The 22,169-nt window shown below is 41.6% G+C and overlaps 1 protein-coding gene across 1 annotated transcript in view; it reads left to right on the top strand.

Moving 5' to 3' along the window:
- The window catches only part of LOC142398666 (receptor-type tyrosine-protein phosphatase N2-like), a 295,961-nt gene that overhangs the window by 238,983 nt on the left and 34,809 nt on the right, over positions 1–22,169 (top strand). The window contains exons 14-16 of the mRNA XM_075482757.1: positions 127–321; positions 10,791–10,938; positions 14,123–14,196. Coding sequence (XP_075338872.1) covers positions 127–321; positions 10,791–10,938; positions 14,123–14,196 — 417 coding nt within the window. The remainder of the gene's footprint in view (positions 1–126; positions 322–10,790; positions 10,939–14,122; positions 14,197–22,169) is intronic.

Genomic DNA, 22,169 nt, shown 5'->3' with positions numbered 1-22,169 from the left:
GATTTTATTTTTTTTCCCCTAATTATATCAGTTATTTGCCGAGATGCTTCAAATCCAATGGCGTCGTCGAGTGTCTTGACTTCTGCATGCAGCAGTGATTCATCTGTGCCTCCCCTCCCTCCTCAGGAACTCTGTCGGCAGCGCATGGCGGTCAAGCCTCCTGAGCGCCCGGAGCCCATCTCCTCCCGGATCAACAGCGTCTCATCTCAGTTCAGCGATGGCGGTCAAGCGGTCAGCCCCTCCGCACGGAGCAGCATCTCCTCATGGAGCGAAGAGCCCGCCCACTCAAACATGGACATCTCCACTGGTCACATGATACTGGTGAGTTTTCTTTTTCGAGATCAAACAGACGACCTCACATCTGAGTAAACTTTATGAAATAATAGAAAAAGGGGGAAAGTAGAATTCATGACAAGAGTTCAAGGCTCAAGGACTCTTGAATTGCTGCAGACATTTTCAGTTTTTAAGCTTGTCAAATGGCTGCCAATCAGAGCCCAGTTGTCTCTCTGAATCACATGACCAAGCTTAGATCTTTTCCTAAACCTAACCTGGTCAGTTTTAGTGCTCAAACCTGACCAGGATCTCGTGTTGCCAAAACCAAACCAAGTAAATTTGATTTCTAAACTTAATCAAACGGAAAGAAAAAAAACTCACTGAAAAATAAATAATTTCTAAGTCATTAACTTGCTTTAATTTCTTATAAGTTGGACTGGGCAACGATTAAAATTTTTAATCTAATTAATCACATGATTTCCCTGATTAATCACGATTAATCGCATTTGTACGCAAAATCCCAAAATGAATCCAAAAGTAGTGTATAGCCTTTAGCATTTAGTTTTATTTTAAATGTGCTGCCATATGAATGAAAGTGCCATAACATTTGTTGTGCAAACACACTTTTAACATCAGCATCTTTCTGTAGTTTTTATGTAGAAGCCTCGCTCCACTGTCTGTTTCCTTGAATGACTTGCTGCTATCAGTTGTGTGTTTTGCCTTTAAGTGATATTTTAGACTGGAACTACTACGCTGAGAAGACAATTCAACTTGGCTGTAAATGCAGGAGGTTTTTTTTTAACATTTATTTTGAAATACGTGCTTTTATGTTGAAACAAGTAAAACAGGAAGTAGCGCCGGTTAGCTCCGTGAGCTTCACACAGAGACCGAGGAGCACCTGTAGCGGTGATGTTACCTGCTAGTTTATCTTTATTTTATTACTCCATGCTTCGTGGTGTTTGCTGTAACTGTGTGAATGTGATGCATTCAACAGACTTTTACAATAATAAAACCTGCGTTAATGCGCAATAAAATATTTATCGGCGTTAAATAATTAACCAGTTAACGCGATAATAACGAGTTAACTCGCCCAGCCCTAATAAATAAAATTGCTGCCAACACGACAAACAGAAAACAGTACAAGAGACAAAATAAAATTAGCTTAATCCAAGTTTTTGTTGATAATAGCACAGTTTGTGACTATTGTTGTAAAGGGGAAGAAATTGGGGAAAAAAATCACAGTACAATTAATTCTGAAAAAGCATTCATCATATAATACAGTTCAGTCAAAACATTTAGCCAAACGACTTTCATTCCAATGATGAAATGGCAGACCAACATCTGTTTCTTCTTAAATGGCTTTCCTTTATCTCCTCTTATATCATCTCTTCACTCACTCTTTAAGCTTCTTTAAGCACCAGTGGAACCATTTTGGAACCATTTTGGCCCCCATCATATACTGATCATTTCCCTCAAGCACACACACACACAAACACACTCCTCTCACTGCATCTCTCATCTTTCTCCACCTCTTTGTGTTTCTGCACATCTCATTACACCCACACTTTCTATAAGCAGGCTTCTCACCCTCTTCTATCCTGCAGATAAAAAAAAAGAAGCTCTATTGAACCTCGGTTGCATTCTGTTGAGCGCCATCATAATTGCGATATACAGCTACTCACTTCAACAACCCACCACCCTCAACACCACCACCTCTTCATCCCAACCCCCCCCACTCCGCCCCCGTCTCACTCTCCATGCATTATGAAGCTGCCGGCAAGATGAGATAAAACTGGCTTTTTTTGATGTGTTCAATAGGCACAAAGATACTAATTACCCCTGAGATTTGCACCAGAGTTGTGTGTGGTTGATTCCCTTTGCAGCTCCGTGCTGCTGCAGAGTGCGTCTGTGTTGTTCTACGCAGAATTTAGCTAAAATATTTCTTTGGCAAACGCACCCACAACACAAAATAACACGCATTTGAACCGCCCGAGGTCATATGGAGATGAAAATAGGTTTGAGTATGTGGCAACTTTTTTTTAGGTACGTTTGCTTCGTCTTTGCCAGACGCGGCAATCTCAGCAGAGGTGGCTTTTCTTGAGAGATTAAGAGGGAAGAAATGAAGAGTTACTTCTGTCTTAAATTATAGAGACTGATATGTAAATGATGTGAGGGGAAGGAAGGAGACCGGCCAAGTGGATCAAGTTTGTTCGCGATGATTAATCTTGTGTAGGTGATGGAAATGAATTCAAATGCTGAAATGCTCTCCAAAGAAACTTCAAAAAGGTCTTGAAGTAATTTATTTCCATAAAATTGTTTCACACACATACACACAGCTGAATATCCTCCAAGAGAAAATCATCTCCAGAAAACCGAGACCAGCCCATAAATGTTTAAATGCTTAAGAGTAAATACTACGGTGGCCGACACGTGCAAACGCGCTGCAAATGGCGAAACAAATTCCACAGTAAAATGCTGCAAGAGAAAAATGCGGCACTCACAAAAACAACCGGAGCACACGCGCTGCAAACCCCCAAAACACATGCAAGAGAGAAACACTGCAAACTTCAAAACACATGCAAGAGAGAAACGCTGCAAACTTCAAAACACATGCAAGACAGAAACGCTGCAAACTTCAAAACACATGCAAGACAGAAACGCTGCAAACACCAAAACACATGCAAGACAGAAACGCTCCAAACCCCAAAACACATGCAAGACAGAAACGCTGCAAACCCCAAAACACATGCAAGACAGAAACGCTGCAAACCCCAAAACACATGCAAGACAGAAACGCTGCAAACCCCAAAACACATGCAAGAGAGAAACGCTGCAAACCCCAAAACACATGCAAGACAGAAACGCTGCAAACCCCAAAACACATGCAAGAGAGAAACGCTGCAAACTTCAAAACACATGCAAGAGAGAAACGCTGCAAACCCCAAAACACATGCAAGAGAGAAACGCTGCAAACCCCAAAACACATGCAAGAGAGAAACGCTGCAAACCCCAAAACACATGCAAGACAGAAACGCTGCAAACCCCAAAACACATGCAAGAGAGAAACGCTGCAAACCCCAAAACACAACGGAAGTTCGCCAGGCCACTAGGGGGTCTCGACCTACCATATTCATGAAAGAGAAGAAAGTCAAAAGGTAGTTGTCATTTATGTCTTTTTTAAACACTTGGCCGTAATATTTTACCTTATTATAGCGACATAACTCCGCTGCTCTTCTATAATAAAGTAAAAGATTACGGCCAAGTGTTTAAAAAAGACATAAATGACAACGTACCTTTTGACTTTCTTCTCTTTCATTAATATAGTAGATCTCCCATAGTCGATCCCCTATCCCACAGGTCGAGACCGCCTAGTGGCCTGGCGAACTTACGTTGTGTTTTGAAGTTTGCAGCGTTTCTGTCTTGCATGTGTTTTGAAGTTTGCAGCGTTTCTCTCCTGCATGTGTTTTGATGTTTGCAGCGTTTCTTTCTTGCATGTGTTTTGGGGTTTGCAGCGCGTGTGCTCCGGTCGTTTTTGTTATTGCCGCATTTTTCTCTTGCAGCATTTTATTGTTGGATTTGTTTCGCCGTTTGCAGCGCGTTTGCACGTGTCGGCCACCATAAAATACGGACACGAACCTGTTCTGCAGATATCTTTTAAAGCAAGAACATGCTCTTCAGATGATATTCAATACATATTAAAAAAAACCCTGCCTGTGCAATAAGGCAATTATAGCAAAGTATGATTAAAGTCCAGTCAATTAGTTAAAGTTCAACAACGTTTGAGGCTTATGGTTGAAAATAAGTTGCAAATAATTAAACTGTTTGGAGCAAAGTTTCATGTAAAAAATGTTCCTACATTGATTCATCGTGTGAAAGATGCTCATTTTAAACTACAGGCCGTAAAATTGGAAAATCTTGTAAAATTGTAAGATGGCAACATACCAGTAGGCATATATTTGTGATCAGGGCTCATCACCCTGTCAGCCTATAAGGAAGCAGCTTGGTTAACAAATGGTTAACATTGTGAAAAAAGTCTACTTGAACCACAATTAGTATCTTTTATAAACCTAACCAAGTAAGTTTAGTGCCACAACCTAAACAAGCTCAAGTAAGTTTAAAAATTTGACCAAAATACAATAGTACACGTTGACTAAAATGGAAACCAAGCATGCAGTGTCTTAGACAGTCCAAGTCACTTCATATTTAGTCTTACTTTCGAGTATAATTACTGTTCGGTTAGTTCTGATATCAATATTGTGTTGACTAATGGAAATGTTCATGAAGAAAAAACATATAATAAGCACAACCTCACCAGCCCCAGACTTAAAAAGTGGTAAAACCTACAGTAATCAACTGTTTATTAGATAAAAAGGTAATTTATCCGTGTGTCCAAAACGTAGTAGTCAAACTTCCTGGTTAAGATTAGTGGGATGGAAACATCTTTAGCGTGTTTAACGCCAATCCATGAATAGGAAATGTGTAAGCTTCAAACCTGTATGTTTTTCAACCCCCATGTAGTTGTGTAGTAACTTCTAAACCTAACCCACTTTTTAAACTCCTTAGACTAAACATGGGAACAGTGAAAACATTCTGTTAGGTTGGTCTCAAACTTCCCTGGCAAGGCAGTTGGTGGAATGATGCCAACCATTCCCCATCCTCCTCCTCATCAGTACTTTTGTCCAATCAATGGTGTCAAACTTGGATGTTATGGAAGACGTAATAATAAGCCGGACAATCGACGTAATATAGCGAGACATAAGCTTGTTTAGGAAGAGTAAATAAGTCAGGTAAACATGGCAAATTCTCAGTTATGGAATGTTTATTGGAACTGCAACATTTCAATTGGTGAACCAATGCAGGTTTATCCTGTTGAACTGAGTGTTACAATGTTAAAACTGGGCTAATTTGTGACATATTTCAACATGGCATTAACAATCCACACATTGGACGTACAAAATCATCCAAAACAAACACAATTGACCATGTTAGGTCACCATTTTATTCACATATTTAACCAAATTCATTTAGTTACTCTTTATTGCTTCTTTTACTCATCCTAGTATGGAGTTAATATGCTATATGTCTGTACCGCCCCACTATATCTGTAGTTTTATGGTATGAACATAGATGTAAGGAGTTAAATTGTATGTAGGCAATTTAATTTATTTCTTGTTTTCTTTGGGATAATAAAGTGACAGAATTCCCCCTTTTTAAAAAAAAAACTGTTTCCAATTTAGTAGCTGGGTTATAAACATTAAATGCATCTTGGATGCAAATGCACTTCTTTTAATTGAAACTATGCTGTTTAATAGTTATAAACCTGTCCAAAAGAGCTGCTTTTATTAAGAGGCCCCTGCATGGTTGAGGAGTTTATGGCATATTTAACTCCGTGTTTTTATCTCACTGAGGAAGTGAAAAGGATGAGGTGCTGGGGATTCTGCTAGTTTGTAAGTCACAGGCTGCTCATCATCACTGGAGGTGTTGTTGTGTGATTGTTAGTTAATGGAAGGAAGCTGTGAGCTCTTTAGTTAAATCTCTCTGGTTCACTCCCCAAAAAATTCACGGCAAATGCTGCTCTGAATCAGAGGATAAGACGGGGGGTGCACAGCCGGAGCCCAAAGTGTTTCAGCACCTTGGACAGCTTCGCACGTACAGTGAGACAGGCGGCAGCTCTGATTGGCCCAAACCGACCATATCCTCCCACAACAGAAACGTTAGGCGGCGCAGGGAAAGTTACATAATGCGACTGTCATGTGTCTGTTCTGCACCTCTTAGAAGCACAATGGTCAGAGGGAAGGAAAACCTAGGGACAGAATCGACTTTAAAGATCTGTAATTTCCCCAAACTAGGGAAATGTTTTGTATAATTCTTATTGCCCGACAACCATAATGTTTGTCGACCTTCATCAGATTTTTCCGCACCATTATATAAACCCATCCTTCCTCGATTACCTTCTATATTTTCCTTCATTCCATCATCCGTCTTCACTTGTTTTTCATGCAGCGATCACATTTCTCTTCTTTGTTTTTTTATCCCCTTTATCCTTTCATGCATCTGTCTGTCTGTCTTTGCATTGTTCTTTTTCTCTTATTCTCTCCTCCGTCGTCTTCTTTTCTTGCCATCCTTCCCCGTTCGCCTCTCCACGATTTGGAACAGTGCCTTTTTGTGACTGCTCACACTTCCCTTTTTGCAGTCAGGGCTGTCAGTTACACAAAAATATTCCCACTTACAAGACAACTCATTTCAAATTCACGTCGCAGTGTTAACTGTAAGACAGCAGAGACCGAACGGAGAGTTTTCTGCCTGCAAACCTGGGCTCCAGTCGACAGATTTGGGAGAGATTTTTTTTTTAAGAGCGGTATCGCAGCAGGAGACCGAATCCATCCCAAAATAAGACGAGCGCAGCGATACTGTGGAAAAGCAAGATTTCAGCTGATGCTCCGCTTTGCACTCAAGTAAAGCAACGGCGGACAGATTAATAATAAAAAAAAAAAATTGCAAGCTTCAAAGAAAGGAACAACATGATCGCAGATGAGCGGCAGTGCCCCTCCTCGCCCTCCGACCCACCCACCTCCCCCCTATAATTAATTGCCTCTCGTAAACCTCTGGCAAATTCCATGTCATCTTCCACCCACCGGTTTTAATTTGAGGAGAAACAGCTTTCACCATCTTATCTGAGTTAATGTATTACTCGCTCTCATGTGACTTGATCTGAGAACCCCGTGCACCCTCACCACCTCCCCCACATCCTCTCTGCTTGTGTCTTAAGAGGATTAGGCGACTCTCTCTATATATAAAGCACATTATCTTGTCTTTTGTTGCTGGCCAAGTAAGTGTCATAGATTATACTGCAGCAGGAGCCTCCGCTGAGATGAACCCTGCTTGGAATTTGTTGTGGTTTTTCCGTCGGGCCTGCTGGGATGTGATCCGTGGAGTTGATGGGTCACAGGGTAACGGCTGGAGAGAAAGCACGAGTTTCAGGAAATGGATGTTAAATCACTCTAATGTGGTCGGCTGGAGAACAGGAAGCGTCCAGCTGCGGAGAAGTTTGACTCGTGTTATCAGCTTTTAACTGAAAATAAGACGGCAGTCTCTGTGCTGAAAGATCGCTGCACATTGATTACATATTTGTTGGAGAAGCCCTTCACTTATCCAGATGCTGTGCAAAAAAAGCAGCTCGTGCAATATTTTAATCAAAGAAGATGCAAGATAAAATGTACTTTATTTATACAGCCCTTTACAGACGAACCTTACGGTGTACCAAAGTGCTTTACAGCAGGTAATAAATAAAGAGAAGAATAAGTAAAACCAAATAAAAACAATAAAAGAACAGTGCAATCCTAAATAAGTAGGGTTTTAGCCTAGATTTGAAGAGTCTAAAATATCTAAATGTCACACATAAACAGCATTTCATTAATGTACGTTGTCACTTTAAACCAACGGACACCCCTCCCTGCTGGGGAACGGTATCCCGCGGTGATATTTTCCACCCACTTCCCCTTTTCTTTCTGATCTTTGTTGGTCAGAAATGGCTTCCGCATTATGTCACCTCCCATGTGGCCGGCTTTCATGCTGCTCCGTCCTACAGGTGCTCGGATGGTGCGTCACCGCCACAATGGAGACTCGGGCTGAGTCCTCTCGCGTCGAGGTTTTTATCGAGCACCTTTGGTAGCTGTAAGCCCCCCCGCAGTCGGGGGATTATTCAGTGTTTGGCCGACACATGGTGATCTCAGCACCTCCTGATTGGATTGCAATAATCCCTTTACACAGCCACAAAACCCTATTACTCTGGCATTAGAGAGGGAGAGAGAGGGTGGGGGGTGCAGCACGGTGGGGGGGCATCTGATTTGGACACTCTTTGTGTGTTTGTGTGTGCGCATCTTCTGTAGGATTACTTACACGGAGAAGTACGTGCTCAGATGCAAGTAGCATGTTTGCAAGCTATGCGATATTTGTAGTCTTTTTTTTTTGTGCACTGGTGAACAGGGTTGTTTTTAGTGTTTATGACCTTTATAAAAACCTTTCATTTGTGGTTTTATGTGTTCGATGTCCGGCTGTGCATTTGCTTTTATGTGTCTGTTGATGGATCGGACCTCCTGCTGTTGGTGCAGGTGGAGAGTCGCAGCTTCCCACTTCCTGTTACATCACCGCTGCTTTTAGCAGCTCTGAAGCTAAATGTAATGGAGAGCTCGTGTTACACTCAGTGGGGTACATGGCACTGAAAGGATCGGATTATTGGCTAAATTACAATAAGAATAAGTTATTAAGTTCATGTAGACACCTTAATCTGACAAGAAATTGGATCGTATCAGGGTTTGGGAGGGGGCCAGAATGCCCGGGTAGGGATGTTACCAGAGCTGTGGTCATAAAATAGAGCAAGTCCAAGGCAGGTAGAATCTAAATGACCAATTGGAACGCAAGCTATTGACATTTAAACTTAAAAACTCTCCTAATCCCAACATTACCTGAGCTTTAAGCACAACCTAAGATCAGAGTTCAGTGAGACGTTCCTCAACAAATGGCTACAAAGCTTCAACGTGTTCGGGTTCTGCTGGCTTTGTGAAAAAGGTGACTTTTCTAGATGATGTTTTCAATCTTTAATGGAAGTGGACACTTTTCAATCCCTTATCAAAACACAGTCCAGCCCACCACCAAATACTAGCTCCTCAATAATGAAATTATTTTGTAATATTTCTCTTTTTTCTCACACTTTTCCAGTCATCTCCCTAAAACTCGTACTTCTTCCTAGAAATGACTTGTGTCTTCTTCTATCATCCATTTACTGCCCTCTTCATCAGTCTTTCTTACACTCAGTGGGGTCACATGGCACTGAAAGGATCGGATTATTGGCTAAATTACAATAAAACTGAGTTATTAAGTTCATGTAGACACCTTAATCTGACAAGACATTGGATCGGATCGGATTAAGATCCCGAGATAACTCGGTTGAAAGTCACACTAAACCTGCTTGTAGACGCTGAAGCATGTGGTGAATCAGACTTTGCGTTCTGCGCATGCTCCAGATGTTTCCCCGGGGTCGTGACCCGGAAGTCGAAGGAGACGATATTCCTGTTGTTGTCGCCGTCAGAAAGAAACAAACAACGCGATGGAGAATGCTCCGTTGGGCATCGAGTTTGTGCAACAAGCAGCTCATCACAGACCAAATGTAGAGGGACGTAGCTTCATCTGGCTCTGCGTTCTCCATCTTTCTCCAACGCCTGAGTTTGTTGTTGTTGTTGGTGGTGAAGAGGTCAACAGGAAGTGGCTCTATTAGCAACAGTTGGAATGGGTACAGCGCCACCTATCATACCGGGGTATGATATGCTTTGTGCGTCTGATCCGATTCTGTCGGTGCGTGTGCTCCCAACAAGGCGAAGCCTGCAGTTCAAAACCAACATTGAGCTGCATTTCGGTTGTTGATCAGATGTATAAGCGCCTGATAAAATCCTCACAATGCGTTTGATCGCCACACTTTTCAATTACCTTCCAGCGGCCAGAAATCTGGCCGAGCCGCCTTCCATTTTTAACAAACTCCTTCTCATTTCTGCAGAAAGCCATTAGGGCTTTTTGGGAAGCTAATTCTGATTTAGATCAGCCCCATTTGTAACTGCCACCATAAATCATTGCTGGAGCCATTTAAAGAACTACACTAGCTCGTTTTGGGCCCCTCATCTATTACAGATGATCATCCATATTTTGTATGCATGAGCCGCTGATTCTCAGGTGGGCCAAAAAACAAAGCTGCCCCCTCTTCCATCAGATAGGACTATGACCACTTGTCATGCTCTTACGCCGAGTTAATTTGCAGGAAATTGTTCAAAGTCACATTGTCTTCCTTAATTGTGTACGCTTTCTATATGTAGATAATAACAAGGGTGAAACTGGTCACCATTACGTGGAGCAGGAGTAGATTAGTCAGGCACACACTACAATTATCTTTGCATTGCTGCATCTAATAAAGTGAAGAAAATATGTACATGGGCCCTCAGATCTGGGGTTAATGGCATGTCCAAATAATTCGTTTCATTTGTTTTAATCTTCAAATAGAAGCTTAGAAAATTGAGAAAACTGAAGAATCTAAACCAGAGGCTTATAATTGGCCCGACTCTGAAGAAGTCGAAAATATTATAGGGTAACAGTGTTGTGGCTTTTTAATTGGCGATTCAAGCCGACTGAAACGGATAGAAACAAATAGTGTTTTGCTTTTGGACGACAAAGTTTAAAAGGCGATTAACAATCAGGGAAAAAGAATTCCGACTTTGCTTTAGTTGATTGATATTTTTTTTACAGTATAATTAGCCACTGTCCCATCTGCTCCTCCTGCCAGAGAGTTAATTAAAGCTCTTTGACGTATGATAATCACAGGCTGAATCGATGCTCATTCTTTCAGTGCTTTCGGCAGGTATACACAAGCTTAACTAAAGAGAGAATATTACGTTGAATGCACTGATTCATGTCCGATCCTTTACTGCATATCTCCTGCTACGCCTCACCCTCTCTGCTCTGTTCTCCTACAGTCTTACATGGAGGACCACCTGAAGAACAAGGACCGCCTGGAGAAGGAGTGGGAGGCGCTCTGTGCGTACCAGGCCGAACCCAACGTAAGCGCCGTCGGCCGTAAGGATGGCAATGCAAAGAAGAACCGCTCGACTGCTGTGGTGGCCTGTAAGCACTGTTCAACCTTCTCTTCTTACCTTAGAGTTTCAGCTAAGCTAAGCTAAGCTTTACAAAGTAAACTGCGATGTCAGCCATGGCATGTTGGCTGTTAGCAGCCTATGTTTCAAAGTACTAATGTTCTCTTAACTTCGAGAAGGTACGTCTTTCAAAGCCTTGATTATTATCAGCATCTGCATTAATTAAATGAGTTGGCCTCCAACGATTGTTTTATCTAGGGCTGGGAAACGATTCAAATTTTAAAAACATAGTTTGCCACAACTAAATAGACATGACAAAGAAAGTAAAGAAGTAAAGTGCAGCTCAACTGAATTTTAAATTCAGATTTTAGGGCTGGGCAACGATTAAAATGTTTAATCTAATTAATCACATGATTTCCCTGATTAATCACGATTAATCGCATTTGTACGCAAAATCCAAAAAGGAATCCAAAAGTAGTGTATAGCTTTTAGCTTTTAGTTTTATTTTAAATGTGCTGCCATATGAATGAAAGTGCCATAACATTTGTTGTGCAAACACACTTTTAACATCAGCATCTTTCTGTAGTTTTTATGTAGAAGCCTCGCTCCACTGTCTGTTTCCTTGAATGACTTGCTGCTATCAGTTGTGTGTTTTGCCTTTAAGTGATATTTTAGACTGGAACTACTACGCTGAGAAGACAATTCAACTTGGCTGTAAATGGTGGAGTTTTTTTAAAATTTATTTTGAAATACGTGCTTTTATGTTGAAACACGTAAAAACAGGAAGTAGCGCCGGTTAGCTCCGTGAGCTTCACACAGAGACCGAGGAGCACCTGTAGCGGTGATGTTACCTGCTAGTTTATCTTTATTTTATTACTCCATGCTTCGTGGTGTTTGCTGTAACTGTGTGAGTGTGATGCATTCAGACTTTTACAATAATAAAACCTGCGTTAATGCGCCATAAAATATTTATCGGCGTTAAATAATTAACCAGTTAACGCAATAATAACGAGTTAACCCGCCCAGCCCTAGTTTAATCCCAAGTCGTTAGATACCAAAGCACAGATTATTGGTGGGTTCTTTCAGAAAAATGTCTGATTCTAATATCCTCACGGTGTTGCTATTCAAGCATGAAACATGAACTGTGTAGAGCAGAGTGGTGGAAGTAGGTTGTGATTTGGATGAAGTGAAATCCCAGCCAGCCAGTGGGCAGTAGGACAGAACTGTTGTGTATGTAACCCACTTTTTATCAGCGTTTGTGTGTGGAATGGAGGGTTCCAGTGTTGTGAAAACACCTTCTGGGTTCTTTGATGGTGAACATGCAGCTTGGTCTGAACTCCATACTAATTAAGCACAGAAAAACCTCCATTCTCACTTGAATCTAAACTCTGCTAATACACTTCCTGATATCAGTCCCCCAAACATGGCGGCACCACCTCTCCGCCACACTTTCCCGTGCATTCGGAGCACAGCCTCTATTATCAGGAACTGGGAGCAGATGCGGCGAGCAGAAGGGTTGTAAATTAGTTTTCTATTAAAGCTCTCCTGCACAGACCTCATCAATGATTAAAATGTCTAAGCTTCTGTGGAAATAGCCCATCTAAAAAAGTGCCGTCCTATTCTCTCCACCGGGCCGCGGCTTAATGAAATCCAGATCGGCAGCTGGGAAAGCGGTTTGTCAGGAATAAATTGGGCTTCCTGTGTGAAGCACCCCTAGTTTCGTTTGGGGGGAATGGGTAGGAACCGTTAGCAGCGTATCTGCATGCTTCAGGGAGCGGCCCGCAGGAGGGAAACATTGGAAAATTCCACCTATTCATATAAGTTGAATGGATGGAAAATAATGAACAGCAAATCTGAAAGAAGACTCCCCAACAGTCACAGCATAACAACCTTAGCTTTACATGCATCTCGATTTAACCCTAAATGTACTTTGCTTCTAATTTATAATCTGATTAAGACTTTGATGTCAGTTTTATTGAACATCCCACTCCCGGAGTTCCCAATCGCCTATCAACTCGTTTGTTTTCCTTGTTTTTCTCCACCTCTCAGCTCCTCTGACTCCGCTAAACTCAATCTGCTTCGCTTATATGTTGAAAAACAAACGGTAATTAAATGATGATCACCTCTCTGGAAAAAAGCCTGCTTCCATGTAGGCGTTCTGAGCCGCAGACGGTGTGTTTTGCCAGCGGACGGGTGGCTGCAGCCTGGAAATGCAGCCACTTTGTGGGCCAGGCTGCTGGATGCTGGTGGCTTTGCTCACGGCTTGTTTCATGGCAGCTCGGACTGTGAGTGAGCGTGGGACGGAGAGAAAAACACAGCCTCTCTGGGATAAATGGTTGAAACGGCATCGCACGTTGTGGGAAACGGCTTTCTGAGTGCAAAGTGATTAGTCGTGCTGGTTCTTCCAACGAGTCGACGTTAAACCTTTGGAACATCTGACGTCATTTATCTGCTGCTGGAGTTTCAACCCGGACTGAGAGATCTGAACACATCACAGCAGCTTTAAAATCTTTACTCTGGCTTCCAGTCAGTCACAGAATAGATTTTAAAAGCCTGCTGATGGTTTACAATCTGTGATATGTTCAGAGAATATAAAGCCAGCAGAGCTCTGAGATCCAAGGACTCAGGTCAGCTGGTCCAGTCCAGAGTCCAGACTAAACATGGAGAAGCAGCATTTAGCTGTTATGCTGCAAACAAGTGGAACAAACTGCCAGTGGAGATTAAACTTTCACCAAATGGAGACATTTTTAAATCCAGGTTAAAAACATTTCTGTTCTCATGTGTCTATGCATGAAATCTGCACGCTATCTTTTATGTATTTTTAATGCTTCTTCCACTCCCTGCTGCAATGCTTTTATTTTATGTAAAGCACTTTGAATTGTTTTGTACATGAAATGAGCTATACAAATAAATTTGATGTGATTTATCTGAGGCTAAAGGTGACGGTTGATTTTGCTTCTTACCCATAAAACACAGAGAAATGAGTTTTACCCTCACGGACCTTCCTGCAGATGTAAGAATGAGCTGATCTCTGTAGAAACAGCACAACAATGGGTTTTGTTCTGAAAACAACCTCGATAAACCAGAAGAGAAAACATTCATCCTTACTGAGCTTGCTTGGTTCTGGTGTTCAACAGTTAGGAATATGATAACTCATTTAATAAAGCCAGTGAAAACTATAACAGAATTGCCTTTTTTTTTTTTATATATTCCAGATGATCACTCCAGAATCCCCTTGAAGGCGGATAACAGCCAGGGCAGCTCTGATTACATCAATGCCAGCCCCATTGTAAGTAGCTCCTGTGCATCCTAACTCTTCCTCAGCCCCCGCAGGGCGTCACAGAAACAAAGGCAGCCTACCGTTGTCCAATATATAAATTTTGATGCAACGTTTGCCGAGCTTCGTCTCGCACGATGTGTATGTTCTGCACCATGAATATTAATGATTGCTACACAGCGAACACCCCAGGCGAGCGTTCACTCGTGGAAGGTGTGAGAAAGGACATGTGCACGGCTCTCTGCTCGCCTCTCATTTATGAAAGCAAAAATTGATCCAGAGGGTCTTGGGAAAATGAACGTTTCTGACCTTGGGTTGTGCTAATTGACACTACTTTGTGTTTACTGTTTACGGTGCGCTTGGCTCACAGTAAAGATTTAAGCAGCAGGAAGGAGAAGGGCTCCCAAAGAGCCATGTGAACACAGTCAGCCAGTGAATCCATTTGGAAACCAGGGTTGGAAAAGGAGGTTTACGTTCCCCCTTGAGACAGATTCGGTGGTATTCCATTAAAAGCAACAGAAACTACATGCATTTCAAGTCGAGCTGTCACACCAAAAAGCAGCTGAGTGTGTGCTTGTGTGCGAGCAAGAGACCAAAGGGAGAAGGAATCAAAACTGCACGGGAACAAAGAGCAACCCTGTCAAATGCCACAAATGCAAACACATGTACCCGCCCAAGGAGACGTGCAAACTGTGCCGACATTACAGAAATGTACACACTCAGAAATAATCATTCATGCTCACACACACACAGAACAGTGAAGACAGAGTTCAAACACCCACACAGACATGAACATGAACACACATTCCCGGACTGTCAGGCATACATCCACACCTCCCACACTCTCTAATAATAAAGAGTGAATGTATGGGGATGTGTGGTGCATGCTGGGGTTATTTAAGGAATTTCCTCCAACTGTGCTCGCCCACACTTCGACCGAAAGAAGACTGGATGTTTGGGATCTTCTCCCAGCGGCTTGTCAATAACCCGTAAAGTTTTTTTTAGCCGTCTGGTTGGAAAATAATGAGAAGGTGCCCAACTATCACATCGGGCAAACTTTTTAATTAAGGATGTACGAAACTGTGAAATTCTAAGCCAACACCGATTGCTTTTGTTATTTATTTTTCCTTTTAGTCCAGGAAAGCAATGGAATATGCATCATGAAGAGAAATAATAATGAAATAGTTTAAGCCCGTCATCAAGCTATCTTTTAATGAGAAGAAATGCTGAAAACTGTATTACAACCTTTTACATAAAACACTTGTGTAAACAGAAAAGTTTCACAAACCGTTGCCAACTCAGTGGCCATTGTTTTTTCCTTTGTTTTCTCTCATGCCCAACAAAATGACATTTTAAATAAATCTTGTGAGGTTTAGGGCAAAGCCAATGCAGCCTGGAAACAACAGACACCACAGGTGGATCTGTTCAGCCTGCCAATAGGCTGATTCATTCACACAGTTAAAGTCCTAAAAAAAGTCACATTTAGTGACAACAGCTGCTCATAAAGACTAAAGTTTACTGCCGCTACAACAACTTGCATTATAGTTAAAAAGTTAATGACATTATGAGTTTATAATGAGAAAGGTCTATAGTAAACCGCTTAATGAGTTCCCCAAATTTAATTCACAGTGAAATGTAAACGGACTGCACTTATATGCAGAGTTATGTTGCCTTTTATAAGGTAAGGATACTACTGTAGATGCACAAAGTATCGGTGTCACCTCTTTCCAGTACTTTAATGGGATAGTTCGCCTCTTTTGACATGAAGTTGTATGACATCCCATATTAGCAATATCATTTATGAACATTTTCTTACCCCCTGCTGCGTCCTGTGAGCAGAGTTCCAGCCTCATTTTGGCGTTGACGAAGGTAGTCCGGCTAGTTGGCTGGGGCTTAAAAGATAAAGCGTTTTGCTTCTCACTGCGGTCTGCACGGTCTGCACAGCAGGCAGTGATACGAAGGGAGAGAAAATAGGGCCAAGCGATTGTGAGGTCTGACTTTTTCCTGGAGAACGATTTTGTGATGCAAATGTATTACTCTTTTGAACACATATTGTTATTTTTGTGGCCCCAGCCAACTAGCCGGACTACCTTCATCAACGCCAAAACGAGGCTGGAACTCTGCTCACAGGACGCAGCAGGGGGTAAGAAAATGTTCATAAATGATGTTGCTAATATGGGATGTCATACAGCTTCATGTCAAAAGAGGCGAACTATCCCTTTAAGAGGATCCATTCACAATAGATTCAGCAGGAAATAGACACATCAGAGTAGCCTATAAATGGATAAAAGTTCCAGAAAGTTCACAAATATTTTTAAAAGTTCCGACACTATTAGGCTAAACATCTCCCTTAGTTAACTGCATTGATATCTAACAGTCTATTGGTGCAAAACGGAGAGGTTAAGTGAAGAAGCTGATTGTGTTGGGGAAAGTTTGGCAAACAGCATAACAACCTCATATGGGAGACCTCAGCTCTCCATTACACGGTTCATCCCCTTTGCTTTGGAAAACAGATGGTTTGTCCCAGCACTGCCCACAGTGTCATGCACACACTACATTTATGCCATAAGAAGTGAGTAATATTGGCAGATAAATGATTCTGTGTTCTGAAAATTGCTCTATTTAGAGGTGAATCTCTGCAAGCACTCTCTCTCAGCACTGTCTGTGTTTCTGAAACGGCAGTAAGACCGTCCAACATGATGCAGAGATTGGGATTCCAAATTGCTTTGCACAGCTGAACGCGAGTGGTCGAAAATTGCCTGGGCTGAAATGTACTCCCAGTCTGACCCTGCTTACTTTGTATGTTGGCCCTTTCACTCTTGCCAAAAAAGCATTCAACAATTTCTGCCTCTAATTCCCCCAGTCTCACACCAATAAAAACAAATATGACATGCAAGATGCTCACCTGCAATCGCGAGCAGCAACTTTGGGTTACGTTTCTCACCCAAATACACTTTGACGTGCGATTAGCTGCCTGCCACCGTGCACCATTCTGAAATTCCCTGGGCACTGCTGCAAGTCTGCTCCAACAAGGGCAACCAGGTTTTCCCTTATAGACGACCACCATTTTAGCTCTTTGGGTCATGGCCATGCATGTTCCCTATGACGACTCACTGTGACGTCAGCAAGGCTTTTTACTGCTGAGGGCCAATCTGAGGGCCAACCAAAACGACATCTAAACGGATGCCATGATCAGATTTGACCAACAAAAACCTTTTGTTTTTACACCAAATTTAAAGTGCAAAACAACATCCAATGAAGATATGCCAGAGGTGACGGTGGCCTTTACAGGTGTGGGATGGTGTAAAGTAAAGAATGACCTATTAAACATTTAAAATCTTAAATGTTCCCCTGAAATCTAGTTGGTAACTCGACTTGTATTTTAACACAAATTTCCCGTCTGACATTTGCATCATCAAATAGTAAAAAAAAAATTCTAAACATGGTAGTGGGTCAAAAGTGAGCCACTACCATGTTTAGCTGTAGAAAAAATACCTTAAACTATCTTTTTCCAACTTGAAATGTTATGACTTTTCCTAAAGGGACCCCATCATTAGAAAAAGTCATACTTTATTTTTGTTTATGTTTCCATGTGGGCTGTACACCACTAGGGTACAAAGATTGTCTTATGGGTCATTTTTGAGCCGTGAATTATAAAAACATTTAAACGCCAGAAAAAAGTTCAGTTTTTTTCCCTTTCAATATAATTCATTCTGAAGTAATGACTTCACATTTATATAATAGCAATAATAAACCTTTATTATGTAAAAGAAAACTGAGAAAACAAGAAAACTGTTGGTCCAACTGACAGTTGGTTTGTGGTAAAAAAAAAAGTGTAATCCTGAAAACTGGTGATTGTCTTTTTGTATTGTGTAACAAAAAATACATGACAAAAAAAATGTATTGAATTGAGTTGAATAGATAAATAACAGGTGGTTTCATCATACAAAATAGATTTTGGATTTAAAATTCAATTAAGTTGCTTTATTTTGGGGCTTTGGATGGACAGGGCATTTTTGACCCGTAGGACAAGAGGAGTAAACACAATGTTAAGACCGCACAAGGAATGAAAGTGTTCACTCTCACGTTTGCCTTCTTTTGCTTAAACTACAATATACATGTGGCCCCAAGGCCCCCAATGCAAACATAATCAGTGATTCCTTTTCACATACTTACAAACACATGCAATCACTCACCTTCTCCTTTGACACACACACACACTGACAGTCTAAAACGAGCTCATTAGTTTCCTCCCAGACTCACACACACACTTCCTTAGACCTAATCAATCACTCACATGCTACTGAGACGAAATAACACACACACACACACACACACACACACACACACATTATGCTGTATGCTGATGACACACCAGTCAGCCTCACAGCCTTTATTGACTTTTACACTGAAGAAAATTAAAAAGACCACCAATGATTTAATATTCTGTCTTCATTTCTACATCAATAACAGTTTAATAGTAAAAAAAAAAGTTTCTTTGAATTAAGATAAGATTTTTTTTGTACAAATAACCTCAGCAACACAGAAAATTAACGAATAACGAAAGAAATGACTTTCCAAGACTTTTGATGGTTCCTATTGTTAAAGTGATAGACATAATGGACTTTAGTAGTTACATTGGTTTTCTTGTTAATTAAAGCAAACACCTAATCAGCCATTCATGTAGCAGAAACTCGGTGCCCGTATGCATGTAAACATGGTTTTAGAGGATCTGCCCAAGTTCAAACCAAATGTCAAAGTGGGGAAAGTGGAGTGATGGTTGAATCCAGATGGAATGACTTTCAGGAACAACTCTCCGAGAATAACCAAAGTAGTCGTCACGGGGGGGAAATGGCTTGTTCGTATTGGCAAAAGATACCCGATTAGTACCTTTATCACTTCAGTGCACTCATCTTCTTAAAGGGATAGTTCACCTCTTTTGACATGAAGCTGTATGACATCCCATATTATTAATATCATTTATGAACATCTTCTTACCCCCTGCTGCGTCCTGTGAGCCCAGTTCCAGCCTCGTTTTGGTGTTGACGAAAGTAGTCCGGCTAGTTGGCTGGGGTAAGTCAATGTTCATGCACGATATTGCTAGTATGGGATGTCATACAGCTTCATGTCAAAACATTACATCACGGTCATTTCTCAGACGCTTTCATCCAAAGCGACTTACAGTAAGTGTGTTCCACATCGGTAGGCAAAAGAACTTCAGGTCACAAGAAATCATAAGTGCATTTCCTTCCAAAACCAAACAGCTAAGAGCATAACTAGTGCTAGAGTAAGTGCAGTAAGTTAGGTACCGAGACAAATGGGAAGACAATTTAGAAAACAAATAAGTGCGTAAGAAGCTGGGACGAAACAGGTGATGTCCTAAGAGGGCAGATCAGGGTAGTGTTTCCTGAAGAGATGGGCAGCGACTCAGCTGTCCTGACATCAGTCGGGAGATCGTTCCACCATCGGGGCTCCAGAACAGAGAAAAGCCGTGACCGTGTCGATCGTGCGCAGGGACCGCTGAGTGACGGGGCAGCCGGCCGCCTGGAGGCCGCAGAGCGAAGTGGTCAGGCGGGGGTGTAGGGCTCGACCACAGCCTGGAGGTATGAAGGAGCTGTTCCTTCCACTGCCCTGTAGGCCAGCACTAGAGTCTTAAAAGAGGCGAACTATCCCGTTAATGCACCACGCCACAAGCTCATATCATCCGATTTCTCTTTAAGACACGACAGTGAGTTCAGTCGGTCGGATCTTGTCCCGTCTTTCTGTTTCGTGGAAAGTAGTCGGGCAGTGCTAAAGCCAAATGGGGTCCAAAGTAGATTTGTTTTAACAACACAATCTTTCAAGTAAATGCTTGCACTAAAGAAAGTGTGGCAATGGTAGGATTGTGACAGAGTATTAATAAAAAAAGAGTTGCATCAATATTGTGCAAATAAGAAGAAAAGCTTAAAACCCTTCTTCCAAACACAGTGTCCAAGTTACTCGAGAGTTACAGGCTTTCTAAACGTTGATCGACTGTTCAAAAGCCGAAGAATCCGACCTGTCAACTGCTAGTTTATAATTCCTCTTCTGAATGGTAAAATCTATGTTTTTGACTTGATTCAAGAGCAAAAAATAACTACCTGCGTAATCTGGGCCCAATGAAGAGCAGCAGAGGTTGTCCCATCACCTAAAACATGGACTCACAATCACAGCTAATCAATGTAGCTGCCTGCTAACGGTTTAAACACAGACTAATCAACATGCATTCACAGGCACAGTCTCAGCCCCTCTGAGGCTTCAGACGGCAGTAATGGTCATCTTCATCATCAAATGTCATCAGACAGACGAGATGGTGTGACACACTCTCACAGAATCTGATTCCTTACGAAGAAAAGACACAAACCCAACAACGGGGATGATTAGGAGTTACATTCTCCACTTTTGCTCGTTATTAGGAGGTGTGTGAAAAGACAGACAGAAAGAAAGTCAGTTGTTCTTCTGTGTCATTAATGGCAGGATTTCCAGGAGTCGGGAAGCATTGGCTGTGTTCGAAACCGCCTACTTCTCCTACTACTCCCACTACTCCTACTAACTTTTTCAGTTATTATGCGAGTTTGAGAAAGCGAGAAGTTCCCGGATGCATACTAGATTCTCCGAAATGTTGGGTATGCATCATGAGGTTACTACTCATACTCAAACTACCCAAGATGCAACGTAACGTGATGTCGCCGATCGTCATTTCCTGTCAAAACGGCAGTTTCAGGCTAGCTACAACGAGGGTAGGTTCACTTCCTGTTTTCAAAACAAAAGCACCAATTGTATCGTAATGGCTTTCCCTATGATAAAAGGCAACGGGTAATTTATTTTGTGAAAATAACCGGAAGTGCGTTGCTCACTGCGGCTAGCTTTAGTAGCGCCGAATTCGTGGGAACAAAATTGTAAATAGCCGGTATTTTGTCAGGTTTTCAACACGTTGGGGATCAAAACGACTACTTTCTCGCCTGAAAATGTTTCAAATGTTGCTAAAGGTTACAGAGTTTAGAGCTTAAGCGAAATCAGCTTCAGGCCGGCTGATTTCGGCTCGGGCAGGAGCGAAATGCATTGTGGGTAAACACTCTGCATACTGTCTGATCCATGAGTATGCCGTATGCAAGTATGTAGTATGCGGTTTCGAACACAGCCATTGTGTCTCAGCAGAGATATAAAGGGAGATGTCAGGTGTCCACAGTCCTGATGTGTCCGTCCTTTCTATCCTCGTCATGACTCTGCTTTTTTCTCCATAATTTCCCTTTTTCATCCTTGACCATCAACAGTTTTGTTTCCAAATCAGCCATCTGTTTTCCTCTCTCAGTGCGTGTCTGTTTTAATTACTCCGTGTCAGTTTGATTCTCCCCTCCCGTCTCCTCTGGTCTCTCTCTGTTAGTTTCCTTGTCCTACATCCGCCTCGCTTTTTCATCTCCTGAACCAGACAAGTTTTTTGGTCAGTAACAGGTCACATCTGGAGGAATTCTACTAAAACCTACTTTAGGTTTTCTTTAGAGCTCGTATCTTATAGCACACGAGCATCACCAGGATTGAAAAGCAACTGAAAATGGGGGTTTTGTTTTATACACCAAATGGACACACAAATTTTAATTTGAGTAATTTTATTATTTTTTGTATAACTTAGATATCTTTATACTGTGTGCCATATATATTTTTGTGAATCCCAAGCCAAGAGCTCCTGAACTAAATTTCATTATGCCTGCATAGTGACAATAAAGATTCTTGATTCTTGAAATTAAATAACAACATTCATTTTTTTGTCTTAAACCTTAATGGAAACATGATGGAATGTTTGCCCCCATTCCACCGACAGGACATCAGTATAATTTGTGTTTTTGGCTCGGGTAGTTGCCATCTTGACCAACTAAATCGGTTAGTACCAAGCACCAAAGAGCACTTTTAATCTAAAATATAATGTGATTTCTCTGGACCAAAAGGAAAAGTCTTGTTGAACTCATGTA

This window comes from Odontesthes bonariensis, chromosome 14, assembly GCF_027942865.1.
Source record: "Odontesthes bonariensis isolate fOdoBon6 chromosome 14, fOdoBon6.hap1, whole genome shotgun sequence".
NCBI lineage: Eukaryota > Metazoa > Chordata > Actinopteri > Atheriniformes > Atherinopsidae > Odontesthes > Odontesthes bonariensis.
The sequence above is the reverse complement of the archived record's forward strand: the minus strand, read 5'-3'. Positions and strand labels throughout refer to the sequence as shown.